The sequence below is a fragment of the Mesoplodon densirostris genome, chromosome 16 (genome assembly GCF_025265405.1).
Source record: "Mesoplodon densirostris isolate mMesDen1 chromosome 16, mMesDen1 primary haplotype, whole genome shotgun sequence".
Lineage (NCBI taxonomy): Eukaryota > Metazoa > Chordata > Mammalia > Artiodactyla > Ziphiidae > Mesoplodon > Mesoplodon densirostris.
The window spans coordinates 80,011,441-80,033,820 of NC_082676.1; the positions used below are offsets into that span (position 1 = coordinate 80,011,441).

At 34.9% G+C, this 22,380-nt stretch overlaps 1 protein-coding gene across 4 annotated transcripts in view; it reads right to left on the reverse strand.

The window, feature by feature from the left end:
* Positions 1–22,380, reverse strand: part of ESF1 (ESF1 nucleolar pre-rRNA processing protein homolog) — a 60,443-nt gene that overhangs the window by 34,818 nt on the left and 3,245 nt on the right. For all 4 annotated transcript variants that reach the window (XM_060078780.1, XM_060078779.1, XM_060078778.1 and 1 more), the window contains exons 3-9: positions 17,940–18,346; positions 17,213–17,326; positions 14,789–14,889; positions 13,644–13,796; positions 11,254–11,368; positions 9,207–9,354; positions 3,719–3,880 (exon numbers count right to left, since the gene is read on the reverse strand). In XM_060078780.1, coding sequence (XP_059934763.1) covers positions 3,719–3,880; positions 9,207–9,354; positions 11,254–11,368; positions 13,644–13,796; positions 14,789–14,889; positions 17,213–17,326; positions 17,940–18,346 — 1,200 coding nt within the window. The remainder of the gene's footprint in view (positions 1–3,718; positions 3,881–9,206; positions 9,355–11,253; positions 11,369–13,643; positions 13,797–14,788; positions 14,890–17,212; positions 17,327–17,939; positions 18,347–22,380) is intronic.

Sequence of the window (22,380 nt, forward strand, 5' to 3'; positions counted from 1 at the left end):
CGATAAAGTCTCAATATGCTAATTACATGTGTTACTTTCTCTACTCATCAAAATGAGTCAGGCAGGATACCTTATTAGCAACACATTGAGATGGGCAATGTTACTCCACAGCAAAACAATGAATTACAACGTTCCTTAAAAATCTTAAAATTCAACATTTTTAATCATTTATAATCTCAATTAATAACGCTGTATTATCACACCTCCATGAGGAACTAAAATATCAAGAGAAAGAGTAGTTCACTCTAGTTGTTACACCCATGTACCTGTTATCTGCTTCCCTTAACACTTACCCTCAAAGAATTAAACTCCTAATGTTACTATATTGTATAATCCAACGTAAAAAGATAGGACGTTTAAACAGTCTAAACTAAAATTTCTTTCAAGCCACGCCAAGTGCAGCAACTGTTAGTGATTATTAAGAGTACTTATTTTTCTGCAGAGTTTAATATTTTGGAAATTCAAGCCACAGAAAAACTGATGCATGATATACTATAATCTCATACTGACCCTCTGTGGTTTACTGAAGTATAACATCAAAAAAGTCCTGCGGTTCAGGGTAATTGTTACTGGGAACATACATTTCTTAAGACACAAATTCAACAAAATACACGTGTGATATGAATAGTACTGTGTAGCTTACAAAGTACTCTATAATATCTCAAATTAAGCAAGAAAGGTATTATTAGTCCCACTTTCCAAATAAGTAAACTGAGATCCTGAAAGAGTAGTTCATTTTTCTCATTTAACATGTCTAGTATGTAAAAGACCCTTTACATTTACATACACAAAAAAAACGCACGCACGCACTTGTGTGCACATCCATACCAAAGATTCACAGGGTAGTAATACCCCATACGGGGCCTTCAAAAATACTATGGTTAAAGACTTTAAAAAATGCATTATACAGCAAAATATCAACTTTCCTTCATTCATCTAAGAGTAAAAATTACATAGCAAATTTTGATGATAATTCCATGAAACTGGCACTTTCATCATTGTTGAAGGCATTAAAAACCGGTACAACCCTTTTGGAAAGCAATTTAGCAGTAATCTCAAGACACAAAAAGTGTCCATGTCCTTTCCTAGTAATTCCATTTCTGGGAAGCTAGCCTATGAAAATAATTTAAAATATGGAAAAAGCTATAGATTATTTATAACATTCTAGATGTTTGGCATCTGAGATTTAAAATTTGAGGCTTGGACACTGGTAGTTTTAACAGCTTGTAAGAGAACCACAGGTTGATCTGTAGCATATGTAAAGTGGCTACGTGAGTGAGGAAGTCATGTTACTAACTGATGAGTGAGCCTGACTGCCAGCATTAGCTTCTCCTTGTGGTCTCTACAAGTTCTCACATGCACAGACGTTTCTAAAATGGGGTGGGTGGGTGGGAATAAGCATCTTTGTTAAAAAACTGTTTTTATAAGTAAAAGGCCCTAAAACAGCAAGCCTATTACTTGGTTGGTGATAAAAGTGAAGAGATCTAAGGAAGTACTGATATTTGCGGGTTTGGGAATGCTAACAGCCTTAGATCAAATTTCTTTTCAATGCCATGGTCCTATTGTAATGAAAGATCAGAAACTTGACTAAATATTCAACAATAGAGAAATGATAAATTAAACCACAATCTACCTAATCACTCAGTGGCTGAATAAGGGTAATGGAATTACAGATGCTAATTTTTCATTTTACATTTTCAAAATATTTTATATGACATTAATATCACATCCACAAATAGCAAAGTCAAGATAAAAATGTACTGCTAAATATAAGAGGGAAGTCGCTAATTCATCACATGAGATCAGCATTACCCTGATACCAAAAGCTAATTAAGGACATTTCAAGAAACGAAAACTATAGACAAATATTCCTCATTAACACAGGTTCAAAAATCTTTTATGAAACATTACTAAACTGAGTCCAGGAATATAAAAAAAGTACAATGAACCATGACTAAGTGAGGTTTATCCTAGGAAAACTGTACTGCTTAAATCTTCCTATGTATCACTTTTTGGTATTTGCACTACATAACTGTACTAATAAAGACAAAGGTTAGATCTGGCCCACTCAATATAGCTCTAAAATATTTAATATAAAACTTTGCAATCAACTTTATTTTAAATATTCTTTCTCCAATAGTCATCTGAATACCTAAATTTAAAATATGTTCATTTAAAATATCTTCATTCAACAAGCTCATTCTAAGATTAGAATTAAGCTACAATTACAACATACTTGACTAAAAGACAAAATCCAACATTTCTTGGAATCATAAATCCAAGGACCTCATATAAAAAAATTTCTTCACACATCTCTGAGTGGTATGGTTGTATTGCCTTATTGTGAGACTTACTGACAAAGGACACTCAACTCCTTAAAGCAGCCTCTGTGCTCTTCTGATCAACAATCCTAACGATATAGAGAATTCCTCTTTACCTTACACTGAAATCTACTTTCCTTCAACTTTTATCCACTGGTAAAAGCACTGACTTCTGAGGTAGTATGTGAGATTAAGTCTCTGTTTACATACTCAGCCTCCAAGTACTTGAAAATAACTATTAAGTCACTTTTTAGACTTTTCCTCTCCAGGCTAAATTAATTGAGTTCTCTCAACCACTGTTCATAGGATAACACTACTAAACTTCATTTTTTCTTACCACCACTTCCTGCAAAAGCCAAACATTTAAAACAAATGGGTTATAACATAGTACCATGTTCCTACAGAAATAGGCAGAAGATATGTGTATATCCTAATAAATTTACTGCAAGAGTCAATCAATCCTCAAATATCAAAATATCGTAGTTCCCCCCCCCCCCCAAATAAAAACAACCTAAGAAAACAGATATTTTACTCTCAGTGCAAAAACATACTAGTGTAAGAAACAGAAGTAACTGAATATAGAACAGTTAATGCAATGGTGCTATAAGTAGTATGTTTTCATCTAGAGATGAATTGAGGCTAAAAGAATTGAATCCTTGTCAAAAATTATACCTACCTTTAAAAGATATACATATATGTAAAAAGCAGTCATTTGAAAAAAAAACCCACGTTATTTGCAAAGGTACATGCTGATTTGCCCAGGATTGTTAAGAAAAAATGCATATGCTAGAAAACAACCCTCGTTTATCCTAGCTTTTCTTTGTTTAGCTTTGACATGGTTTTAATGTTATTGTACTAGTATTGGGTTATTGAACTCTTCAAGGCAGTTAGAAAAACCACTTACGATGCTATACTTCTTTGTTAAAAAATACTCAAACATTGCACAATTGAGACAGAAAACTATGTATTACATATTTTGTGTTAGTGAAACCTCACTAATTAAAGTCTAGTAGCAGTTACTGGAGAAAAGTCCACTTATTAATAACATATTTTGAAAAAAAGTTTAATGACTTTAGAATACATGGTGCCTGGATTCAAATTTCTATAACCTGAGAATACTGGAATCAAACCTAGGAAAGGTCTACTTTTATAAATGGATAATTTGTAGTTAGTAAATTAAAGAGACAAAGAATAAGCCGCAGTAGTAGAAAACGCTGGTGCTAAAGTGAATTAAATCATGCATGCAGATATCATGTTATCTTCCTCACCAAAACACTCCTTGAAAATGTGATTTTTTTAAGTTTATGTTTCCAAAGAGTTGATATTCTTTTCTTTTATATCCAACATCCCAAAACGAAGGAAAACAAGTGAATATTTAGTTAGTATCTAATTCTTACCTGGAACCCACTTAATTTCCATTTCCATATCATTTTCTTTGCCTTTCTTTTCTTTTTCTTGAATAACTTGCAAGAGCTGCCTATATTTAGCAATTTGTTCTTCATCATCCTTCTGGCTTCTTTTTGTTTTCCCACCTTCTTCTACACTGACTCCATCATCACCTAACAAAAAAATCAATTTCATTTAATACACAGAAATAATTTACTTCTAACTTCAGTGTTTAATCTCAGTCACTGCAGCACCCTCCTAAACAACATCAGATACACTGTAACAATAGAATATCAAAATCAGACTTAAATTTCTTAATACAAAATGAATTAAATGACTTAGGTCTTGTTTATAATAAAAATCAGTTGCAATATAAGTTAGCATGGTCACAATATTACACTTGGGAATCTCTTTTTATTAAAATTCATATTTCAAAATAATCCTGTAGTCATGTAACATCCTTGGACTTTTCCACCCTACAAGCAAGATAGCAGGGATGGCACTTTTTTCCTCTTTATGTCTCCCACCATCCAACATTGTGGCTTTAAAATGTATGGTCAATAAAAAGAGCCTGAATAGTGTTGGGATGCATCTGATAAATGGATTTAGCCATTCATGCTGACGATACAGATAAAGGAAGTTCCCTGTAATCCAAAACAAAGAATAATGAGTCCTTTCCATTTGAGAGTGAGCAAGCATGCTTACTCTCAGGATCTCATTAATACATTAAGAATAAAAATGAATAAATTAGAAGTTTGTGCAATTAATTTCCTCATGTGGAAAATATTCACGTTTACATTTCCTAATTTCATAAAAATAATTATAATACAATGGAACAGTATAAAATTCATGGGCAAAAACTACCAAAGAAAACTAATATGTGAAAAGTTTGTTTGCTCTATATTTCCACTGTAATTCTCCAAGTCAAAAACATAAATTAAGAACCTGGATTTTAATGCAAAACATACTTACTGAATTGACTAAATGTCCCCAGTAAAGGAAAATTTAGAAGTAGCATACAGAAGACCCTCCCTTCTATGAGCTATGGCTAACTGGTCACTAAATATGTCTGACATTACTAAGCATTCAGCTGTGAAACATCAATGTTAACAGACTGTCCTAACATTTTCAAAAAGGTGATGTGAAAAAAATTGGTTAAGTAAATGTTTTTATAGTTTTTTTCTCTAAATGAATAAAAAATAGTCCACGACATTCTTTCCATCCTATCACACTTTTACATTTTCACTCAAACAGCTGAAATTCATTTTGTTCCTGTTTGTGCTTTGTGCCACAATAATAATGTTGGATGGAATTCTGTCATGTATCCCGTAATTCAATGGATAAAACATCAGGAACACATTAACAAAATGGCAATGTATTTCTTTCTATTAAAAGCTTACTTCTGAAAATATAATTAGAAGCAAGCTCCTTCCAGGTTGAAATTTTAGTGGTAAGTCTCTGATGCCTACTTTAAATTGATTTTTTTCCAGTACTAAAATTTTACTTTCTGAATCTCTAAAATGTGTGTTAACTCATGGAAGTCTGTTTTTTCCCAATTCAAGGACAAAACTTTGTGAAAGCCTTAATAATATAAAAGGAGTAAAAAATTAACTGTAAATGTAGAAACCCTGGTATGATCTCTTATAAACTACAACAGGAACATATAGTAACTCTAAGGCATTCAAATATACTAATGTATCTATCAGAGGTACTAAACTATAAAGTGACTTTGCAATCAATTAAAATACTGAAGAAAAATAAAAATGCATGCTTTAAAAAAGTTAATTAGTATATTTCAAACAAAAAGCCATTAATCCGGGCCTCCCTGGTGGCGCAGTGGTTGAGAGTCCGCCTGCCGATGCAGGGGATACGGGTTCGTGCCCCAGTCTGGGAGGATCCCACATGCCGCGGAGCGGCTGGGCCCGTGAGCCATGGCCGCTGGGCCTGCGCATCCGGAGCCTGTGCTCCGCAACGGGAGAGGCCACAACAGTGAGAGGCCCGCATACCGCAAAAAGAAAAAAAAAAAAAAAAAAAAAAAAAAGCCATTAATCCTTAAAGTTTTAGAAGTAAAGACATATGACATGAGGTAGTATGCTAAGACTTTACATACATTATCTCAATTTTTCCAACCATGAGTAGGTACTATTATGATCCTCATTTCATACCTTTGGAAAGAAAGGCTTGAGAGCTAAGAAAACCTAACCTAAGTAACTTCACTATGTGCTGAAGTCAGGATTTGAAATCAGCAAAATCCAAGACCTTAACAAGAATATACTGACAAATTAATGGTTATCTTCCCATAATATTTGCTGCCCTAATGTATTCAATAATGTCATTTCAAAATCTAGTTAAGTTCTCCCAAACCAAACAAAGAAAACCTATTCGAAAAACTTGTATTCAATCTTCTCAAGAATACACAGAATGATCTTTTTTCCTTTATCTTAGAGCTGCTACTAAAGAAAAACTATCCAGAATTTTCAGGAAAGTGCTAAATGACCATATAGGTATATAAATTTTAAAAAATGTAGATAAATTAGTGTATCTATGGGGGTAAAAAATGTAAAGGCTATTTGAGAAAGACTCAGCTGTTCTGTATACACTAAAAATAACATGGTCACTCAACTGTTTGGAATGCCAAAGAAATTAACAAGCATCAGCCATCAAGGCCTTAAATGTGAAGGCTTTTGTGCCCATATAACTACCACTGCAAATCATATACTTTTTCAAAGACTATTAGATACCTAAGAAATTATATGGTTTTATTAATATGAGATTTCTGAACAAAGAAACTGGAATGATTCTCCATTCAATGTGTAAACAGAGTTCAAGAGTAATACTTTATGAAAAACTTAGATCAGTGAAGCAATATCTTCAGTAGTCTAAAATCATAGGATCTTAAGAAAGTTAAGGTTTAATGGTCCTGTGATAATACTAAAGAAGCATTTTAGGATTTATTTAATTTCACATTTATAAAATTATAAATTATAAAAACAATATATATGCAAAAGAAAAACCAAAAGGACAGGTATGAAAAATGTCAGGCTATAAATAAAAGTAATATTCACTCCTGCTAATTTAAAATACTTTATGTTTAACTTATATGGTTCTTCATTTGCTGTCAGCACATAATTCTATCTTACTCATAATTGTGCATGAGAATTCATCTAATAAACGAAAATGAAAGTGTGAAGATATCTGGGAGAGAGTATCAACCAAAAACTAATAAGAAATTACAATCAAGCAACCAAATTTCCAAACAGAGCCAGATCCAATATAAGGGAAAAGGGGTTTTTTTGGCCCTATTTAAAAAAAATGATCTATTTTAAGCAAACAACATATATAATTTTAAAATACACCATCGATCGTTTTAATCGTCAAAAAAATTTTTAGATAAAGATATAGACAATCTGAGAACTTCTGCTTCCATTAATGGGAAGCTAGGTACACTTCAGACCAACCATTTTACTGAGGACATCAAGCTGTATGAAATGTTTTTAAAAATCTTTTTAAAAGATTCAGAGGGATTTAAAAAAGAAAAAAAGAAAACTTCAAAGAACTGACAAATTAGTGAAGAATTACCAAGTCAAAATCAAGGAGAAGATGGTGATCAGAGAGATGACCCCAGTGTTCAAGACCTATTTGCCCTGAGTGCATGTACTGATCTACCAAAGAAACAGCTGTGAGACTAACCTACAGTTCTGGTAGCCTGGCAGGCCAAGAAAACAAAAGTTAAAGAACCAGCTAGTACCCCCACATTTAGTAGGGACCCAAAAGGATATACTCCAGGGCAAGGGTCAACCAGAAGTAAACTAGCTCTCACACAGACTTGCATTGCCCACTAGATCCAGGGAACCTCAAGTCTTAAAACTTGGAGTGATGTGGTTCCAGAATGACCAGAGTAAATGAAAGTCCTCTCTGATGAGACACTCTCACCTCAAATATCAAACCGGCACAAAAAGTTAACCAGGCATACAAGTGAACAGGAGAAGTATCTTGTAAAGTAACAGAAATCAACCCCAAAAGATTTGAAATAAATACTGAAATTATCAGACATACACTACAAAAACGTGTTTCCTCTATTTACAGAAATAAAAGAAGGCACTGAAAATAACTGCAATGAGTAAAAAATGTTAAAAAGTTGATATTGCTGATCTGAAAAATAGTCAAACTGGACTTTTACAAGTAAAAAAATATAATAATCAAAATTAACTCAATGAACAGTCCATAAGCAGATTCAACACTGCTGAAAAGAGAATTAGTGGACTGGAAGATAGGTAAGAAAAAATATTCAGAAAGCAGCACAGAAATACAATAGATAAAAAATACAGGAGAGAAACAACATGGAAGTTACAGTGAAAAGATCTAACATATATTTAATTGGAGTCCCAGAGGAGAGGGGAGAATACCTGAACAGATAATGGCTGAGAATATTCCAAAACTGATTGAAAGATACCATGCCACAAATGCAAGAAAAACAACAAACCTCAAGCACAATAAATTTTAAAAATCTATTCTTAGTTCATATTAAAACTGCAGAAAAACAAAAAGGAAGAGAAAACTTTAAAAGCAGTCAATGAATAAAATCCAGGCAATCTTCAAAAGACTGAAAAAAGTAAACTGACGGCTGACTTCTCAGAAACAACAATGAAGCCAGAAGCCAGCAGGATATTATCCTCAATGTGGAGACAGGAGGACTGTCCACCTAGAATTTTTTTACCAGTGAAGATATCTTCACAAATGAAGGCAAAAAAGGAAATTTTTAGACTAAACTAAAATTCAAGAGCTTGACACCAGTAGATACTACTGGAAATTATCAAAGATATACTTAGGGCAGAAGGAAAATGATCCCAGACAGATGTATGAGATTTACAAAAGAATAAGGAGCAAAAGCAGTATGGAAAATGTGGGTAAATTTAAACAAAAGAGTAATATTAACATCCTATGGGACTTAAGAATTACAATATACAGAATAGCATGAAAGTTGTTTTAAGATTCCTTGTATTCTCTAGGAGGGTATAAATATTAATTAGCATTAAACTTTAATAAGGATACAAGTCATGATTTCTAGGATAATCACTAAATGGACAGAAAGAGTCTACTTTGTAAACTAATTGAGCAGAAAAATGGAATATAAAAAACAATCCAAAAGAAGCTCTTAGTTTAAAAAGGGGGGGGGAGGTAATAAAGCATTTTACTAGTTTAAGTGATTGCATAACTACAACAATCATGACTAGTCTAAAAGGCCAGACTTTTTTTGTGAGGTCAGGGCTTCAAAGAGTTTTTGGTTAAAGAAATTCAGGCTAAGAAAATACCTTTAAATAAAAAATTTCAATTACTATCTAAAGGTGTATATAATACTGTGTATGTGAGCTTGCTTCACAGACAGTTTGAAGATTAGTTTGATATTCCCTTTTAAGCTGTCAAACTTATTTCCATTAGTAAGTCTAGATTAGGTATCTAAATGCTTACAAATGTAGAACACCAAAAGATGAACAGTACCTTGTAGCTCCTCTTCTATCTCTTCTTCGTCTTCACTAGAGGAAGCTAAGTAGGCTTGAAAATCCATGTCCAAAAGCTCTTCCTTTTTAAATTTCCTGTTGAGTGTTGTAATTCTTTCATGATCTGTCTCATCCCAAGTGATCTCCACCTTTCACCAATGAATAAGAAAAAAACAACAAATAAAAATGGAAATGTCAGCAACCCAAACTTGTTAAAGAATATTTATCATTAACTTGTATGTTTAACAGTAAACTAAAAAAGTTAAGACATGCTAAAACAAATAATAAATAACATGCTTAATGAAAAGTTTTCTGCCTGTGGAAAGGGAACCATTTCAATTAACCAGTGCCTTCATCCTCCTAACTCTTTACTATATGCAAGGCATTCTATTATTTGGAGTAAAAATTCATCAGTGTATGGACTGATTGTGGTGAAAAGAAACAAGAAAATGCACTAGTGAAAAAAGTAACATTATTATTATTATTTTTTTTGTGTGTGTGTGGTACGTGGGCCTCTGTTGTGGCCTCTCCCATTGCGGAGCACAGGCTCTAGACACGCGGGTTCGGTGGCCATGGCTCACGGGCCCAGCCGCTCTGCGGCATGTGGGATCTTCCCAGACCGGGGCACGAACCCGCGTCCCCTGCATCGGCAGGCGGACCCTCAACCACTGCGCCACCAGGGAAGCCCCGTACCATTATTATGAATGAGTCAAGATATGTTTTTCACCTGGAGTTCTAGGCATTTCAGGAGGTCTTACAAACTGTCTGAAATTTGCTGATAAAGCTTTCAACACAATCTCAGTGTGGTCCATTTTCCAAAAGAGATTAAGAGCCACTGATGAAAAAGGCGTCTATTTGTTGGAAGTACAGTAAACCCCCACAACACAGGAATTCATCTATAACATCATCGGTCTTGTGATTGGTTCCTGTCCTCTATGTAGCCCCCATTCTCAGAGTCCAGTTAGAGGTTTAATCTTCATCACAGGGCGGGTCCCACATCCTTGCTTTTCTTCCCCCTCAGGCTAATCGTTCCAGTTCAGGACAACAGAATGGGCACCAAGAGATCCAATCCTTAAAATAGTTGCCATTGTCAGAGAAATTCCAGCTAGTCACCATTCAGAATTATTCTTATCCTGATAATTAAGACTGAACTGATAACCACAAAACCACTGATGGAACTGGAACAGATGTGGATGATACAGCCAGACCATAGGAACTCCAGACTGGCTGGCTGGATAGGCTTGCCCATTTCTTAGTCTAGAAAATAACATGATCCTACATTTTATGTGACTGAATCTTTTAGACTTCACTTATTGCATACTGGTGGGGTTTCCCTGTACTCAGTAACTAATTAAGGCCGCATAGTGCCCACAGGATGCAGGTGACAGATACAGCAGCTCTCTTTCTGCCACCAGCCTATCCTCAGAAGAGCACAGTGGCTTGTCACAAAAAAGGCAATGAGACGCCTGTATGGCTGCTGCCGAGTCCAGCTGTGGCTAGAAGGTATATGGAATAGAAGGGCAGAGAAACTAGGCAGCTAAGTAACCAACGAATTCAACAAACATCTATTGGCTGTTCATTACTAAGCATTACTGTGACATCTAGTAGTCCTGAATTATTCTACTGCAATTGTTTTTAGGATTTTGGATCATATCTGCAGAAAAAATGTGTTTCTATTTTAAATTTCCACTGGTTTTAGCTGTGATTTGAAGTAATCTGTCACCTCCTTACCCCTACTCCCTAGGATATTAATAACTAACATATTACTTATTAAAGAATCTAGTTAAGTAACACTGTATGGGAAAGATAGAAGGGAAAAAAGAAACATTTGCAGGTAATTGACTCAGGCTTAAAGGCATAACAAAAATTTGAAAATAGGTTCCAACACATGTGGGAGATAAAAATGCAAATACACCTGTGTTTGATTTCTATTTGTACTTATGCTTTAAAATTTTGAACCCTTTCCATTTCTAAAGATGCTGTAAGTAAATAACTCTTTTCTTAAAGAAATGGAGTCCAGCTATATATTTTCTAAAGTTAAGAAATACCGTTGATGTTCCCATTGCAGCAGATGTGAAATATCTTGGCTTATATGCTGTTAAATCCACTTCTGAGGCTACATCCTTGGGCTCATCATCAAAAGTTATATCATCTGGTATAAACCTAAGAAACAAAGAAAAAAAATAAATTTATTTAAACATATGCTGCAGTGATAAACAACCAGAGTTTAGATTCTCTTCTAATTAGGTATAGTGTATACATACACACCATATAAGAGATTCTACAGAACACACATGTAGATGAAGCAAACAATGTTAGAAATAACCTTGGCACAAAATTTCTGAAATTCCTAAGCTATAAATCTGTAATTCCACCAAATTTGAGTGAAGTCTGTGTAGGCAGAAACCCTGCGTTAGGAGTCAGTTAATATGAGTCAGGTGTAAACACACATGGGTCCCTCATGTTTCAAAAAGACCTAGATTCCTGATAGCTCAGTCATTGGCTTGCTATATGATATTCTGAAGATCAAATAGAATTATTAATGGGTAAGTGCTCTGAATATAAAGTATCATACATATGAGGTGTCACTGAAAATAAGGAAAAGCTTAAGGTTGATTCTTCAAGACTAAAAAAATCTTAACAATTTTATAATTTTTTTCACAAATAAGTAGTTGTTAAATGTAAATTAGCCACTGTAATTGTTTGACAATCCTTAAGCATCAGGCTAAGGAATGGGAGGAAAAAAGCAAAGAGAAATGATCCATGGTTATTATATTTAGGTTTTGTAATTTATATAGGAGATTTTATTTCCACACATGAAAAAGCACCTGCTGTATATTGCATCAAAAATGATTTTTGAGGGGAGGAATGAATAATTAAGGTTCATTAGGTCTATTATCAGCGGTCCCCAACCTTTTTGGCACCAGGGACCGGTTTCGTGGAAGACAATTTTTCCACGGACGGGGGTTGGGGGTGGGGTGTTAGGCTTAGGGCAGTAACGCGAGTGATGGGGAGCGATGGGGAGCAGATGAAGCTTCGCTTGCTCGCCTTCCGCTCACCTCCTGCTGTGCAGCCTGGCTCCTAACAGGCTGTGGACCAGCACCAGCCTGCAGCCCAGGGATTGGGAACCCCTGCCCTAGATAACAGGATGGCAGCAGAAAATTCAATTTTCATTACAAAATTATATATGACAAAATAAAACAGGGAATATAAGTTTTTCCATGGTCATTGATTTTATTTTCTACGTACTGCCAGAGCTTATTCTAATACTGCATGAAAATGTCCCAAAAAGGAAACAGAAAGAATAAAATGATCCCGAAAAGAACATGTGAACATGAACTCATGATACGCAGAGTTTGACATTCTAACAAATGTTTGGTAACTACTATTTATATACCCAAAACAAGTACCTCCTTTTGAAACTGTTAAAAGAAAAGAGAAGGAAATGTCTTGTTTGATGAGATATGCCCTTCTTGCTATATACTTAAGTATGTTAAACTCTTACCCTAAATTATCAATACAAAAAATTTTACTTGTATTCTTCTACAAGTTGGAATGTTTTTGAAGTGTGAAAGCCACAGTGATTATCAATTGATGCATTTTTTCCCTAAAATATTTCATTTTGAGAACAAAGCCGCTAACAAACCTGGATACAAACAAGTGATTTCTATTGAAAATGTCACAGTAGAATGGGTTCACTGGGTTCAAAGAACTAGGCTAATGATAAAATGGTACAGTAATTCGGCTTCCCGGTTTCCTTAGAACAGACATTCCCAAACACGTAAGGTTTTTCAGCTTGGGTCAGTGAAGCCTGAGCATGTGGTGGAAATAATGCCCAAGACTGAAGATAAAGCCAGCAACACCATTCACTGAGCAGCACTGCCCAACAGAACTTTCTGTGATGATGGTAAAGTTCTGTATCTGTTCTGTCCAACATGTGGTCATTAAGTACTTGAAATGTGCCTAGTGCGACTAAGCAAATGAGTTTAAACTTTTAAAAATTTTTAGTTAAATAAATGTAAACAAGCCAGATATGACTACTGACTACTGTATTGGATGGCACAGATCAAGAGCTACTAGTTTATTACAAGCAAATTCCTTTGCCTCCACCTCAATGCTTTTTAAAAAGTTACTTCACCCTGGTTCCTAGTTCTAAAAGAGAGTTGCAAAGAAATATCGCTACATAAAGCCCATCATCCTAAAAACATATCTGACATATCTGAAAGGACATAAATGTGAGGTGACTCATACCTAATACTTTAGCATTTTCTCATTCCAGTTTTCTTTCTTAAGAGTGATGTTCTACAAGAGAGTTCACCAAAAGCAAAAAATCCTCTTAGAATATGAAAGGACAGAGAGCACTACCAGTTCTAATACTTCAATTCTTATAATCATGTTCTGCTACAAGATTAAATTGGTACAACACACACTAGATTACCTGAGATCTATGAACGAGCAACTACTTTCGAATTCCAGGCCATCACAATCCTCATAAATTTTAGCAGCTGTTTCAAGAGAATCACAGTCTACTACTGCATAATAGTACTTCAGTCGTTTGAATTGATAATCTCTCAGTTTTTCTCTACAGGTCCTAAAAGGGGAAAAACTCATTAGGCTTACTTAAACAGGAACACAAATACTCTCCCTTTAAAAAATAAATGTAATTGTTCCAAGAAAAATATATTACAAACTGGTTTTTATTCCAATCCAACCTTCCTTTATGATTTTGCCTTCATGAACATTAAATACTTAAGCCCAATTTATTATTTTGACAAGGTACAGACCAGGGATTTTGACTGGAATTTGATATCTAGAAAAGGAAACCAAGAACTACATGTGCTTACCTGTGATTTTAATTCTTAGAATAGCTATTTTTTTGTTTGTTTTGCTATCACACACAGCCTTCTCAAGTAAAATCACTCGAGAGGATCACTGTATTATAAAATATTCTAGGAAAGCATTAGCTTTTATTATAAAGAAATTACTGATCTTGTAAAACTTTATTCAGATGTTGTCAAGTCCACATGGTATAAATTCAACTTAACTACAGCATATTCTTTGAGGGTCTTCATCTGCTCTTTTGCCACCAATTTTTATTAAGTGCACATATAGCTCCACCTAGTGGATTAAAAACTACCTTAAACTTTTTCCTATACTACATTACTATTATTAAGAACTTTTTCTACTATTCTTGTATTTTTCTATTTAATCCTTAAATAAGAGAAATTACATAAATTGAAGGCAAACAGTTTCAATGCCATTTACATAAAAAGCAACATCTCAGAAAAAAAGCAAAACTTACTGATTCAGGGCAATGAGGCTGAGACCTCTAAATCAGTTTAATCATGACATGTTTTTAAAACTGCAATAATAATTTTCATGAATATAGAAATACAAATACACACAAAAAATGTTATTGGAATAGTGTGCCACTTCTGACAGACTTTAACCTGCTTTGCAACCTGTTTTAACCATGAATGGCACAAGTGTAAACTTTAGTCCCAACTATTAAAGTGACCAGATTTCTGAACTAGTAACACAAACTCATGAGGTTTAGTTTTATTTTCTAGAGTGTTTTAATACCAGTCCTTTTCAGGGGCATCTTCAGGAATGCTTAATAACTCTACTGGTCCTTGAACTTGCTCTTCCTTCATCCTCTCCTTTCCAAATTCTGAAGGATATATCTAAACACAAAAAAATAAGATTAATGTAATTTATATTTCCCTTTTCTTATAATACACAGACCTGTCAAGGTCAGGAACTCTAAACAACTGGACTCAATGAAAACAGCAAGAATGCTTCACTTCCAAACCCACTATAGGAAGCTAAAGCATCCTGAGGAATAATCTTAAAAATAGTCATTTTGGCTGGGGATTAACAGATGTGGGCTTGGGAACAAAAATAGAATATCTCCTCCATACATTCTGCGCTCTAAGGGAAAAATTAAGAAAAGTGAAACAAGATTCTAAGTTCAAGGAATGATACATAAACACACACACAGGGGCTTCCCTGGTGGCGCAGTGGTTGAGAGTCCGCCTGCCGGTGCAGGGGACATGGGTTCGTGCCCCAGTCCGGGAGGATCCCACATGCCGCAGAGCAGCTGGGTCCATACCGCTAAAACACACACACACACGCACACACACACGAAAAATGATTGGATTAAATAATTTAAATGAGATATATTAAAATGATTAAAGAAATATATAAAACAATGAAGAAAAATAATTTTGTAATACCTAACTTATCCCTAAAATCATATGGTTTATCCAATGCTTTCTTTTAAAGAAATTCTTTAAATAAAAAAGAACTGATGACAATCTTATCACACAGGTTAGATATAGTCTTGGTATAAGAAGGAGTCACACTTGCCTAGATTTGGTATTTTTCTATCTTGGCTACTTTTGAGATTCAAGAAATATAATTGTATTAATCTGTATTGTTTTGATACAACTGGGTTTAATATTCATCTATTAACTAATGTACACTTTTTTGAGTTGTTTGAAATATCTAATTTATCCACTAGGGGATCCAAGTTTTTCTTACTAATCTAAGTTGCATAAAATAGGTTTCAATGCAGAAGTTTTTAGTATATATGCTTACATCTGTTGATTCTTTGTATTTTTTTTCCTCTTTGTAAGTCCAGAGATTCCTACTACCCATCTCCTAAAACACAAGATTTAACAAAAATACCATTCTATTTTATTCTGCCTGTAGTTTTAAAATTTTTTTCTTCATTTCATCTGGCTATCATTTGGGGCTATTACAAGGACCTGCACTAAGTTCTCCACACAAGGACTTGTCCGTTTGTTCCAATACCATGTAATCAAGAAGTTTATTTTGATCTAAATTATCATACAAACTCTTCTATCTACCTATTCCATCAAGTTGTCCCTGTACTTTTACCCAAAGCTATTAAATTCTGTAGCATTTTAAAATGTTGAGATATTGTAACTGGTAGGGTGAATCCTTTTATACTGGTATGATTTCTCAAAAACTTGTGAGTCATTCTCACTTGTTTATTCTTTTAGATGATTAATGGTAACCTTTTTCTTAACTTTCATTTGAACTGAGATTTTGATTGAAACTATACTAAAACTGCAGAACTGACATCTTAAATACTTACACTGAACAATAGTAATTTAGAGCTGTTTCAGGCACTGTACTAAATACTTAGCACGATCTCCTTTTCATTTTATCCTTACCACTACCTTAAGAAATACAACTGTTATATCTACTTAGAGGAGAAAACACATTTGAGAAATTAATCAATAAAATGCACAAGATCATACAGCATGTATCAGAATCAAGATTTGAATATAGGTCTGTCATACTACAAAGCCTAGAGTCTTTTTTTTTTTTTCCCCCAGTATGCGGCCTCTCACTGTTGTTGCCTCTCCCGTTGCTCCGGAAGCGCAGGCTCAGCGGCCATGGCTCACAGGCCCAGCCGCTCCGCGGCATGTGGGATCTTCCCGGACTGGGGCACGAACCCGCGTCCCCTGCATTGGCAGGTGGACTCTCAACCACTGCGCCACCAGGGAAGCCCCAAGCCTAGAGTCTTAATACCTATGCGGGCTCTCTAGAAATATGGTATCTCAAAATTTAAGTTTTTCAAGTATTATTTATCAAGTGTCACAGCTTACTTCATATAGGTCCATTTGTTTAAGGTAATTTCTAAGGCTTTTATATGTTTCTGCTGCTAATTTTTCTTCTTGCTAATTCTAGTAATGAAGCATTTTTTTTAATATTTATCTTATACCTTGTCCTTTTACTGAGCTTTATTATAACAGCTTTTCAGTTGATTTCTTTGTTTTTTTAAATTAAACACAATCATATAACCGAGCAATAATTTTACCTCTTCCTTTCTTACTTTCATACCTATTATATCAGTTTTGTGCCTTAACTGTATTGGACAACTTCCAGATTATTTTCCTTAGAAAACTAAGACTTTAAAAAAAGAGATTTAACTTAGAATGCTTAGAAATACTTCAAAATAAAATCAATTCTCACCTTTACAGAAAATATAACACCTCCTTTAGGTTTAAATGAATTGAACAAAGCCAGCAAATCTTTTGCCTTCAATCTATCCCAGTCCATGTTGCAAACTGCTAATCGATGTGTAATCTAAGAAATGAGAAAAATTAAATATGACATAATCTATATCATTCCCAATGCTTGCAAAATTAAGATAGTAAAAATATAATGCCTTCTTTTCCCCAAATCCTGAAATCATTAATATAGTATTTAAGTGGTTTCCATATGTAAAAAAAAACTTCAGATGAGTCACACGAAAGTAAAACTGTCAACAGAAAAGCACTTTCTCTTACTTGGTTCTTAGTTCTTGAATCAGAACACGATGACGAGCTGATTCTTTAACCACCAAGTCTGTTAAGCTATTCTGCCACCCATAAGTAGGAAAGTTGAGTATATTAATCTACAGCATTTCTAATAGGTGCAGTAGGAATTGAAATATAAACTCCTAGTTAAAACAAGAATTCTCTAAAAATTTCATGTGACTTTTAATTATTTATATAGAAGTTCATCCCTATCTGCTTGGACAGACATGTACTTTATATAGGTATATTCTGTATCAAGCAGTTTTAATCAGAATCATCATCAAGAGTATGATTTACCAATAAAGCATTTCCTTGCTAATTTAATGGCATCAATCCTACCATCTATAACAGCTACTTCTACTGTACTCTTGACAAATAATCTTATTTATTCAAAAGGTCACCTCATCAGCCCGAGGAGCATCTTTATCTAATTCTCTCCAAGCATGCTCAAATCCAGATTCCTCTGGAAGTAAATATGCCATATCCTCTTCATCTTCGGAACTACTTTCTATATTTCCTTTGCCCCTCGCAAGATCGGGGCCACTGTCACTTTCATCATCATCCTCACTATCCTCATCTTCATCTTCCTCCTCATCTTCATTCCCTCCATCATCATCATCATCATCATCATCATGAAGATCAGCAGCAACAGCTCTACAAATGCCTGTAAATTCATCTTCAGATTCTTCATCACCTCCTATTTCACTAGCACTTTCTGAATCTTCCTCCAGAGCTTCTTTGTCAAACATTTTACCACTTGCTGAGTTTTCACGACCATCACTGTCTCTTGCCATTATGAATGGAACCACTGCAAAAAGGCCAAAGGTGGGAGAAATTAAGAAAACGTAAACACTGAATTAAATTAAATCCAAGTTATTTTGACCTCAAATCCAGTGAAAATATAATTTCTATGAAACAGACTAAAGGAAAATATAAATTCAGCAAAATTCATGCCTAACCAAGTTATTTAATAGAAATCTTAATATATACCCAGATCACACAAGTAGATTCATATACTCATTCAATATTTATGGAGTGTCTGCTCTGTGCTAGGTACTCAACATACTACCATTGGCAAAAGAGAAGCAATCAATGCCCTCAATAAGCTTCCAGTCAGGTGAAGAGGAGATGGACAGTTATTGATCAAATAAAATCAATCAAATCAATGCACATAAAAAAATGAAATTACAACTAGGATAAGTGCCAAGAAGAAATGTTACAAGATGCCATAAGAGCACAAAATAGGTGTCCCTAAGTAAGTGATAAACGAGTTGCTACTAGAAGGATGAAGAGGAATTAAGTAGTCAGGGTTAGACTAATAGATGAAGGAAATGTTTCAAATAGCAAGAAAAGCATATGTAAAGATCCACTAATAGAAAAAAGTTGGCAAGCATGTCTGGATTACAGATAGCCAGAAGTCTTCTTGTACAGAAGTAGAAAATGAAACTGAAGAGTTAGGTAGGTGCCATGTAGCTTTGGACTTCATCATAAAAACATATGAGAAGCCACTGCTATTTTCAGGAGGGACATCATCAGTTTTGCATATTGAGATCACCTCAGCAATGGTGTAGAAAACTCGACTAGAGGGAGTTAAGAGTGGATGTGAAAAAGAATTAAAAGGTTAGTACAGTATTCCTGGCGAGAAATGAAGGTAGCACTAAGTTGGTGGCAGTAGAGATGTAGAGTAGTGAGTCGCTCTTGACTTTCAGAGTCAGGAGGTAAGACCAACAGTAATCAGTGACAGGGGCTTGATATGGGGAATCTGGGCAGTATCAAAGATGAGTCCTAGCTTCTTGGCTTGCAGAAGGAGCTAGCTAGTTAGATGGACAGACAGAAAAAGAGGTAATGATGGAAGAGAACAAGTTTGTTTGGTGGAGGTATATCATGAATTTGGTTTTGGATATGTTGAATTGGAAGTGCCTCTGAGTCATCTAAGAGGAGACACAGAGAAGGCCGTTGGCTGTATGAGTCTTACAGCTCAGAGAAATCTGAGCTGGAAATAAAATTTTTGACTGATTCTTGTATATAATAACAAAAGTTGTGATGTGGATAAGATCACTTATGAAGAGAGCAAAATAATAACTTTTCTGCTATACCTTAAAGTTTGCAACTGACTTATGGTTAGCAATATATGAAAGACTGGTTTCACCTTAAACTGGGTTTTTTTTTTGGCCCTCATTATACACAGAAAGGACTGATTTCCTATTTCTAAAACAATCATATGCTTCTATCTATTCTGTGCATATCTGTGTGAGTATAGATATATCTTATATATCTTATTCATCTTTAAGTTGGAGCTTATGTTTCTGATTCACAGGTTCTAAGTGGATAAAGCCTATAAGTGGTCCTATAATCTTATAATAGTCATTCACTGACCAAATATTGAGTACTATGTACAAAGAATTGAGCTGGGGGGACCAAAAAGGGAGATGATTTATAACATGATCCCATGCTCTTCATGAGCTCATAAACAAAAGAAATCATTTACTGATTTATGAAATTATGTTCTAAAGCACCACAGAGACAAACACCTAAATTTGCCGGCAGAGAGGTATTTATAATAAGGAAGGCTTCAAAAAGATGCCCGACCTGAGACCAAATGAAAAGGAGTTTTGTTAGGAGGAAAGTAGGAACTGAGCTTTATTTTAGTACCACAAGAGGGGGGAGTAATAAAGATAACTAACTAGTAGATGTGAAAAAGCCAAAAAAAGGCATTATCATCAGTTCTATAAATGGGACCAGAAAAACACCAGCATGATAGTGAAAGTTACTGTTAGATAAGCATTAGAATTCACTTTTAAGCAACCTGCTTAAAATAACACCTTGGGGACACAGCTCTATCTAGTATTGCAATATTTCTCAAACATCAGTTATTACTATACAATTTTCATAATTTTTGCCTGTCACTGATATTTTTCATGAAGCTGAATTTTTTTAAATTAAAAATATTAGCTTGTTCTAAACAATATCCCTGAAGCCACAAATGTGATAATGGTGGTTACATTTTTTTACCTAAGATGTTGAACTACGTAACTATTAATATAAAAAATGTTTGAGTATCACCTGACATATGACATCTTCTCACATGACAAAGGTACACATATCACATTTGGGGTTGTATAATAAATTGATACATGGGAGACTTAAAGAGATCTAGTATTTTAATATTTTTGACAATATCAAGTACATTCAGAATATTTATTCATTCACTAAACATTTGCTCAGAGCCTACCTTGTACAAAGCCTTATTCTAAATAATGAGGGAACAGAAAAATAAGTAACTGCCTCTATTCCTAGATGGTACTGCTCTAGTAGTGACTATAAACACTATTATTCACCTACTTTAAAAAAATGCTTTATCATTTTCCCTCTGATTATAAAAGTAATGAATGCTCACTGTAACAAATTAAGAAAATATGGTTTAGCAAAGAAAATAAAGATGACTAGTAATTTTTCATTCAGAGATAACTGGGTGGTTATTTTGGTACATAACTCCCTAAATTTGTTTTCTATGATATGCCCACTAATTTAAGTAGCTAGTCATACCATTTATTCTATTTTGTAACCTATTTTTTTTTTTTTTTTTTTTTTTGGCCGCACCACGTGGCTTTCAGGATCTTAGTTCCCTGACCAGGGATGGAACCCGGGCCCTCAGCAGTGAAAGTGTAGAGTCTTAACCATGGGACCACCAGGGAATTCCCATGTAACTTATTTTTAAAACTTCGTATGTCATGAACATATTTGGATATATCATAACTTATTTAATCAATCCCCTAATGATTTATGTTACCATGTAAAAAATTTTAAAAAACAATGCTATAATGCACAATTCTTTAAACACATGTCCAACTGTTTACTTAAAATAAATTCTTAGGAGTGCAAATGCTGGGAATCAACATTTTAAGATGATATGTAATATTAAACTGCAACTCCTTACATCACCTTTACCTCATAGCACTTAAAAAGCCCCTTCTACACAGCACTTGCTGGAATGATAAGTCATGAATGAATAAAGAAAAAAAGATGGTGCTGGTGGAGTCACTTGATCTCTACTTACAGATAATGCTTTTTCTAGACTGTGGAACCAATGTAAATTACAGCAAACAACATGGTGGGGTAGAAAGAGTCAAAGACCTGAGTTACTGGCCCAGCTCTGTGTATCCTCACATAGATCACTTGTTTCCTAATGAATATATCCTAATTTCTCATGGTTACTGAGAAAATTAAATTAAAAAAGATATGTCAAGGGGCTTCCCTGGTGGCGCAGTGGTTGAGAGTCCGCCTGCCGATGCAGGGGACATGGGTTCGTGCCCCAGTCCGAGAGGATCCCACATGCCGCGAAGCGGCTGGGCCCGTGAGCCATGGCCGTGGAGCCTGTGCGTCCGGAGCCTGTGCTCCGCAACGGGAGAGGCCACACAGTGAGAGGCCCATGTACCACAAAAAAAAAAAAAAGAAAAAAAAAGATATGTCAAGAGATTCTGTAAAATCAACCTCAAGGATTATATGGATATGTTATATTAATCTAATGCCCTAAATCCAGTGAAATTTGAAGGATGCTAGACTAACTTCGCTCACAAACTCAGCATCAAGCCAACCTTGCTGCTGTTCCCAGCCTGATCTTATTCTCCACTTTCAGTAACCAGACTTGCATCCCTTGTCCCTATACCTCAGTTTGCTGTGTGGTTCCACTACAAATCTCACCCCTGACCCCTACTCTCTGCTATTTAGAATTCTGTCCACTGCCTGATACTTCCTACCTGCCCAGTGTGATTATGGCCTGTCAAGACCTCTCTCTGCCTCTTCTTGATGCCTACCTTCCTTGGGTCCTGTAATCACAGCCAG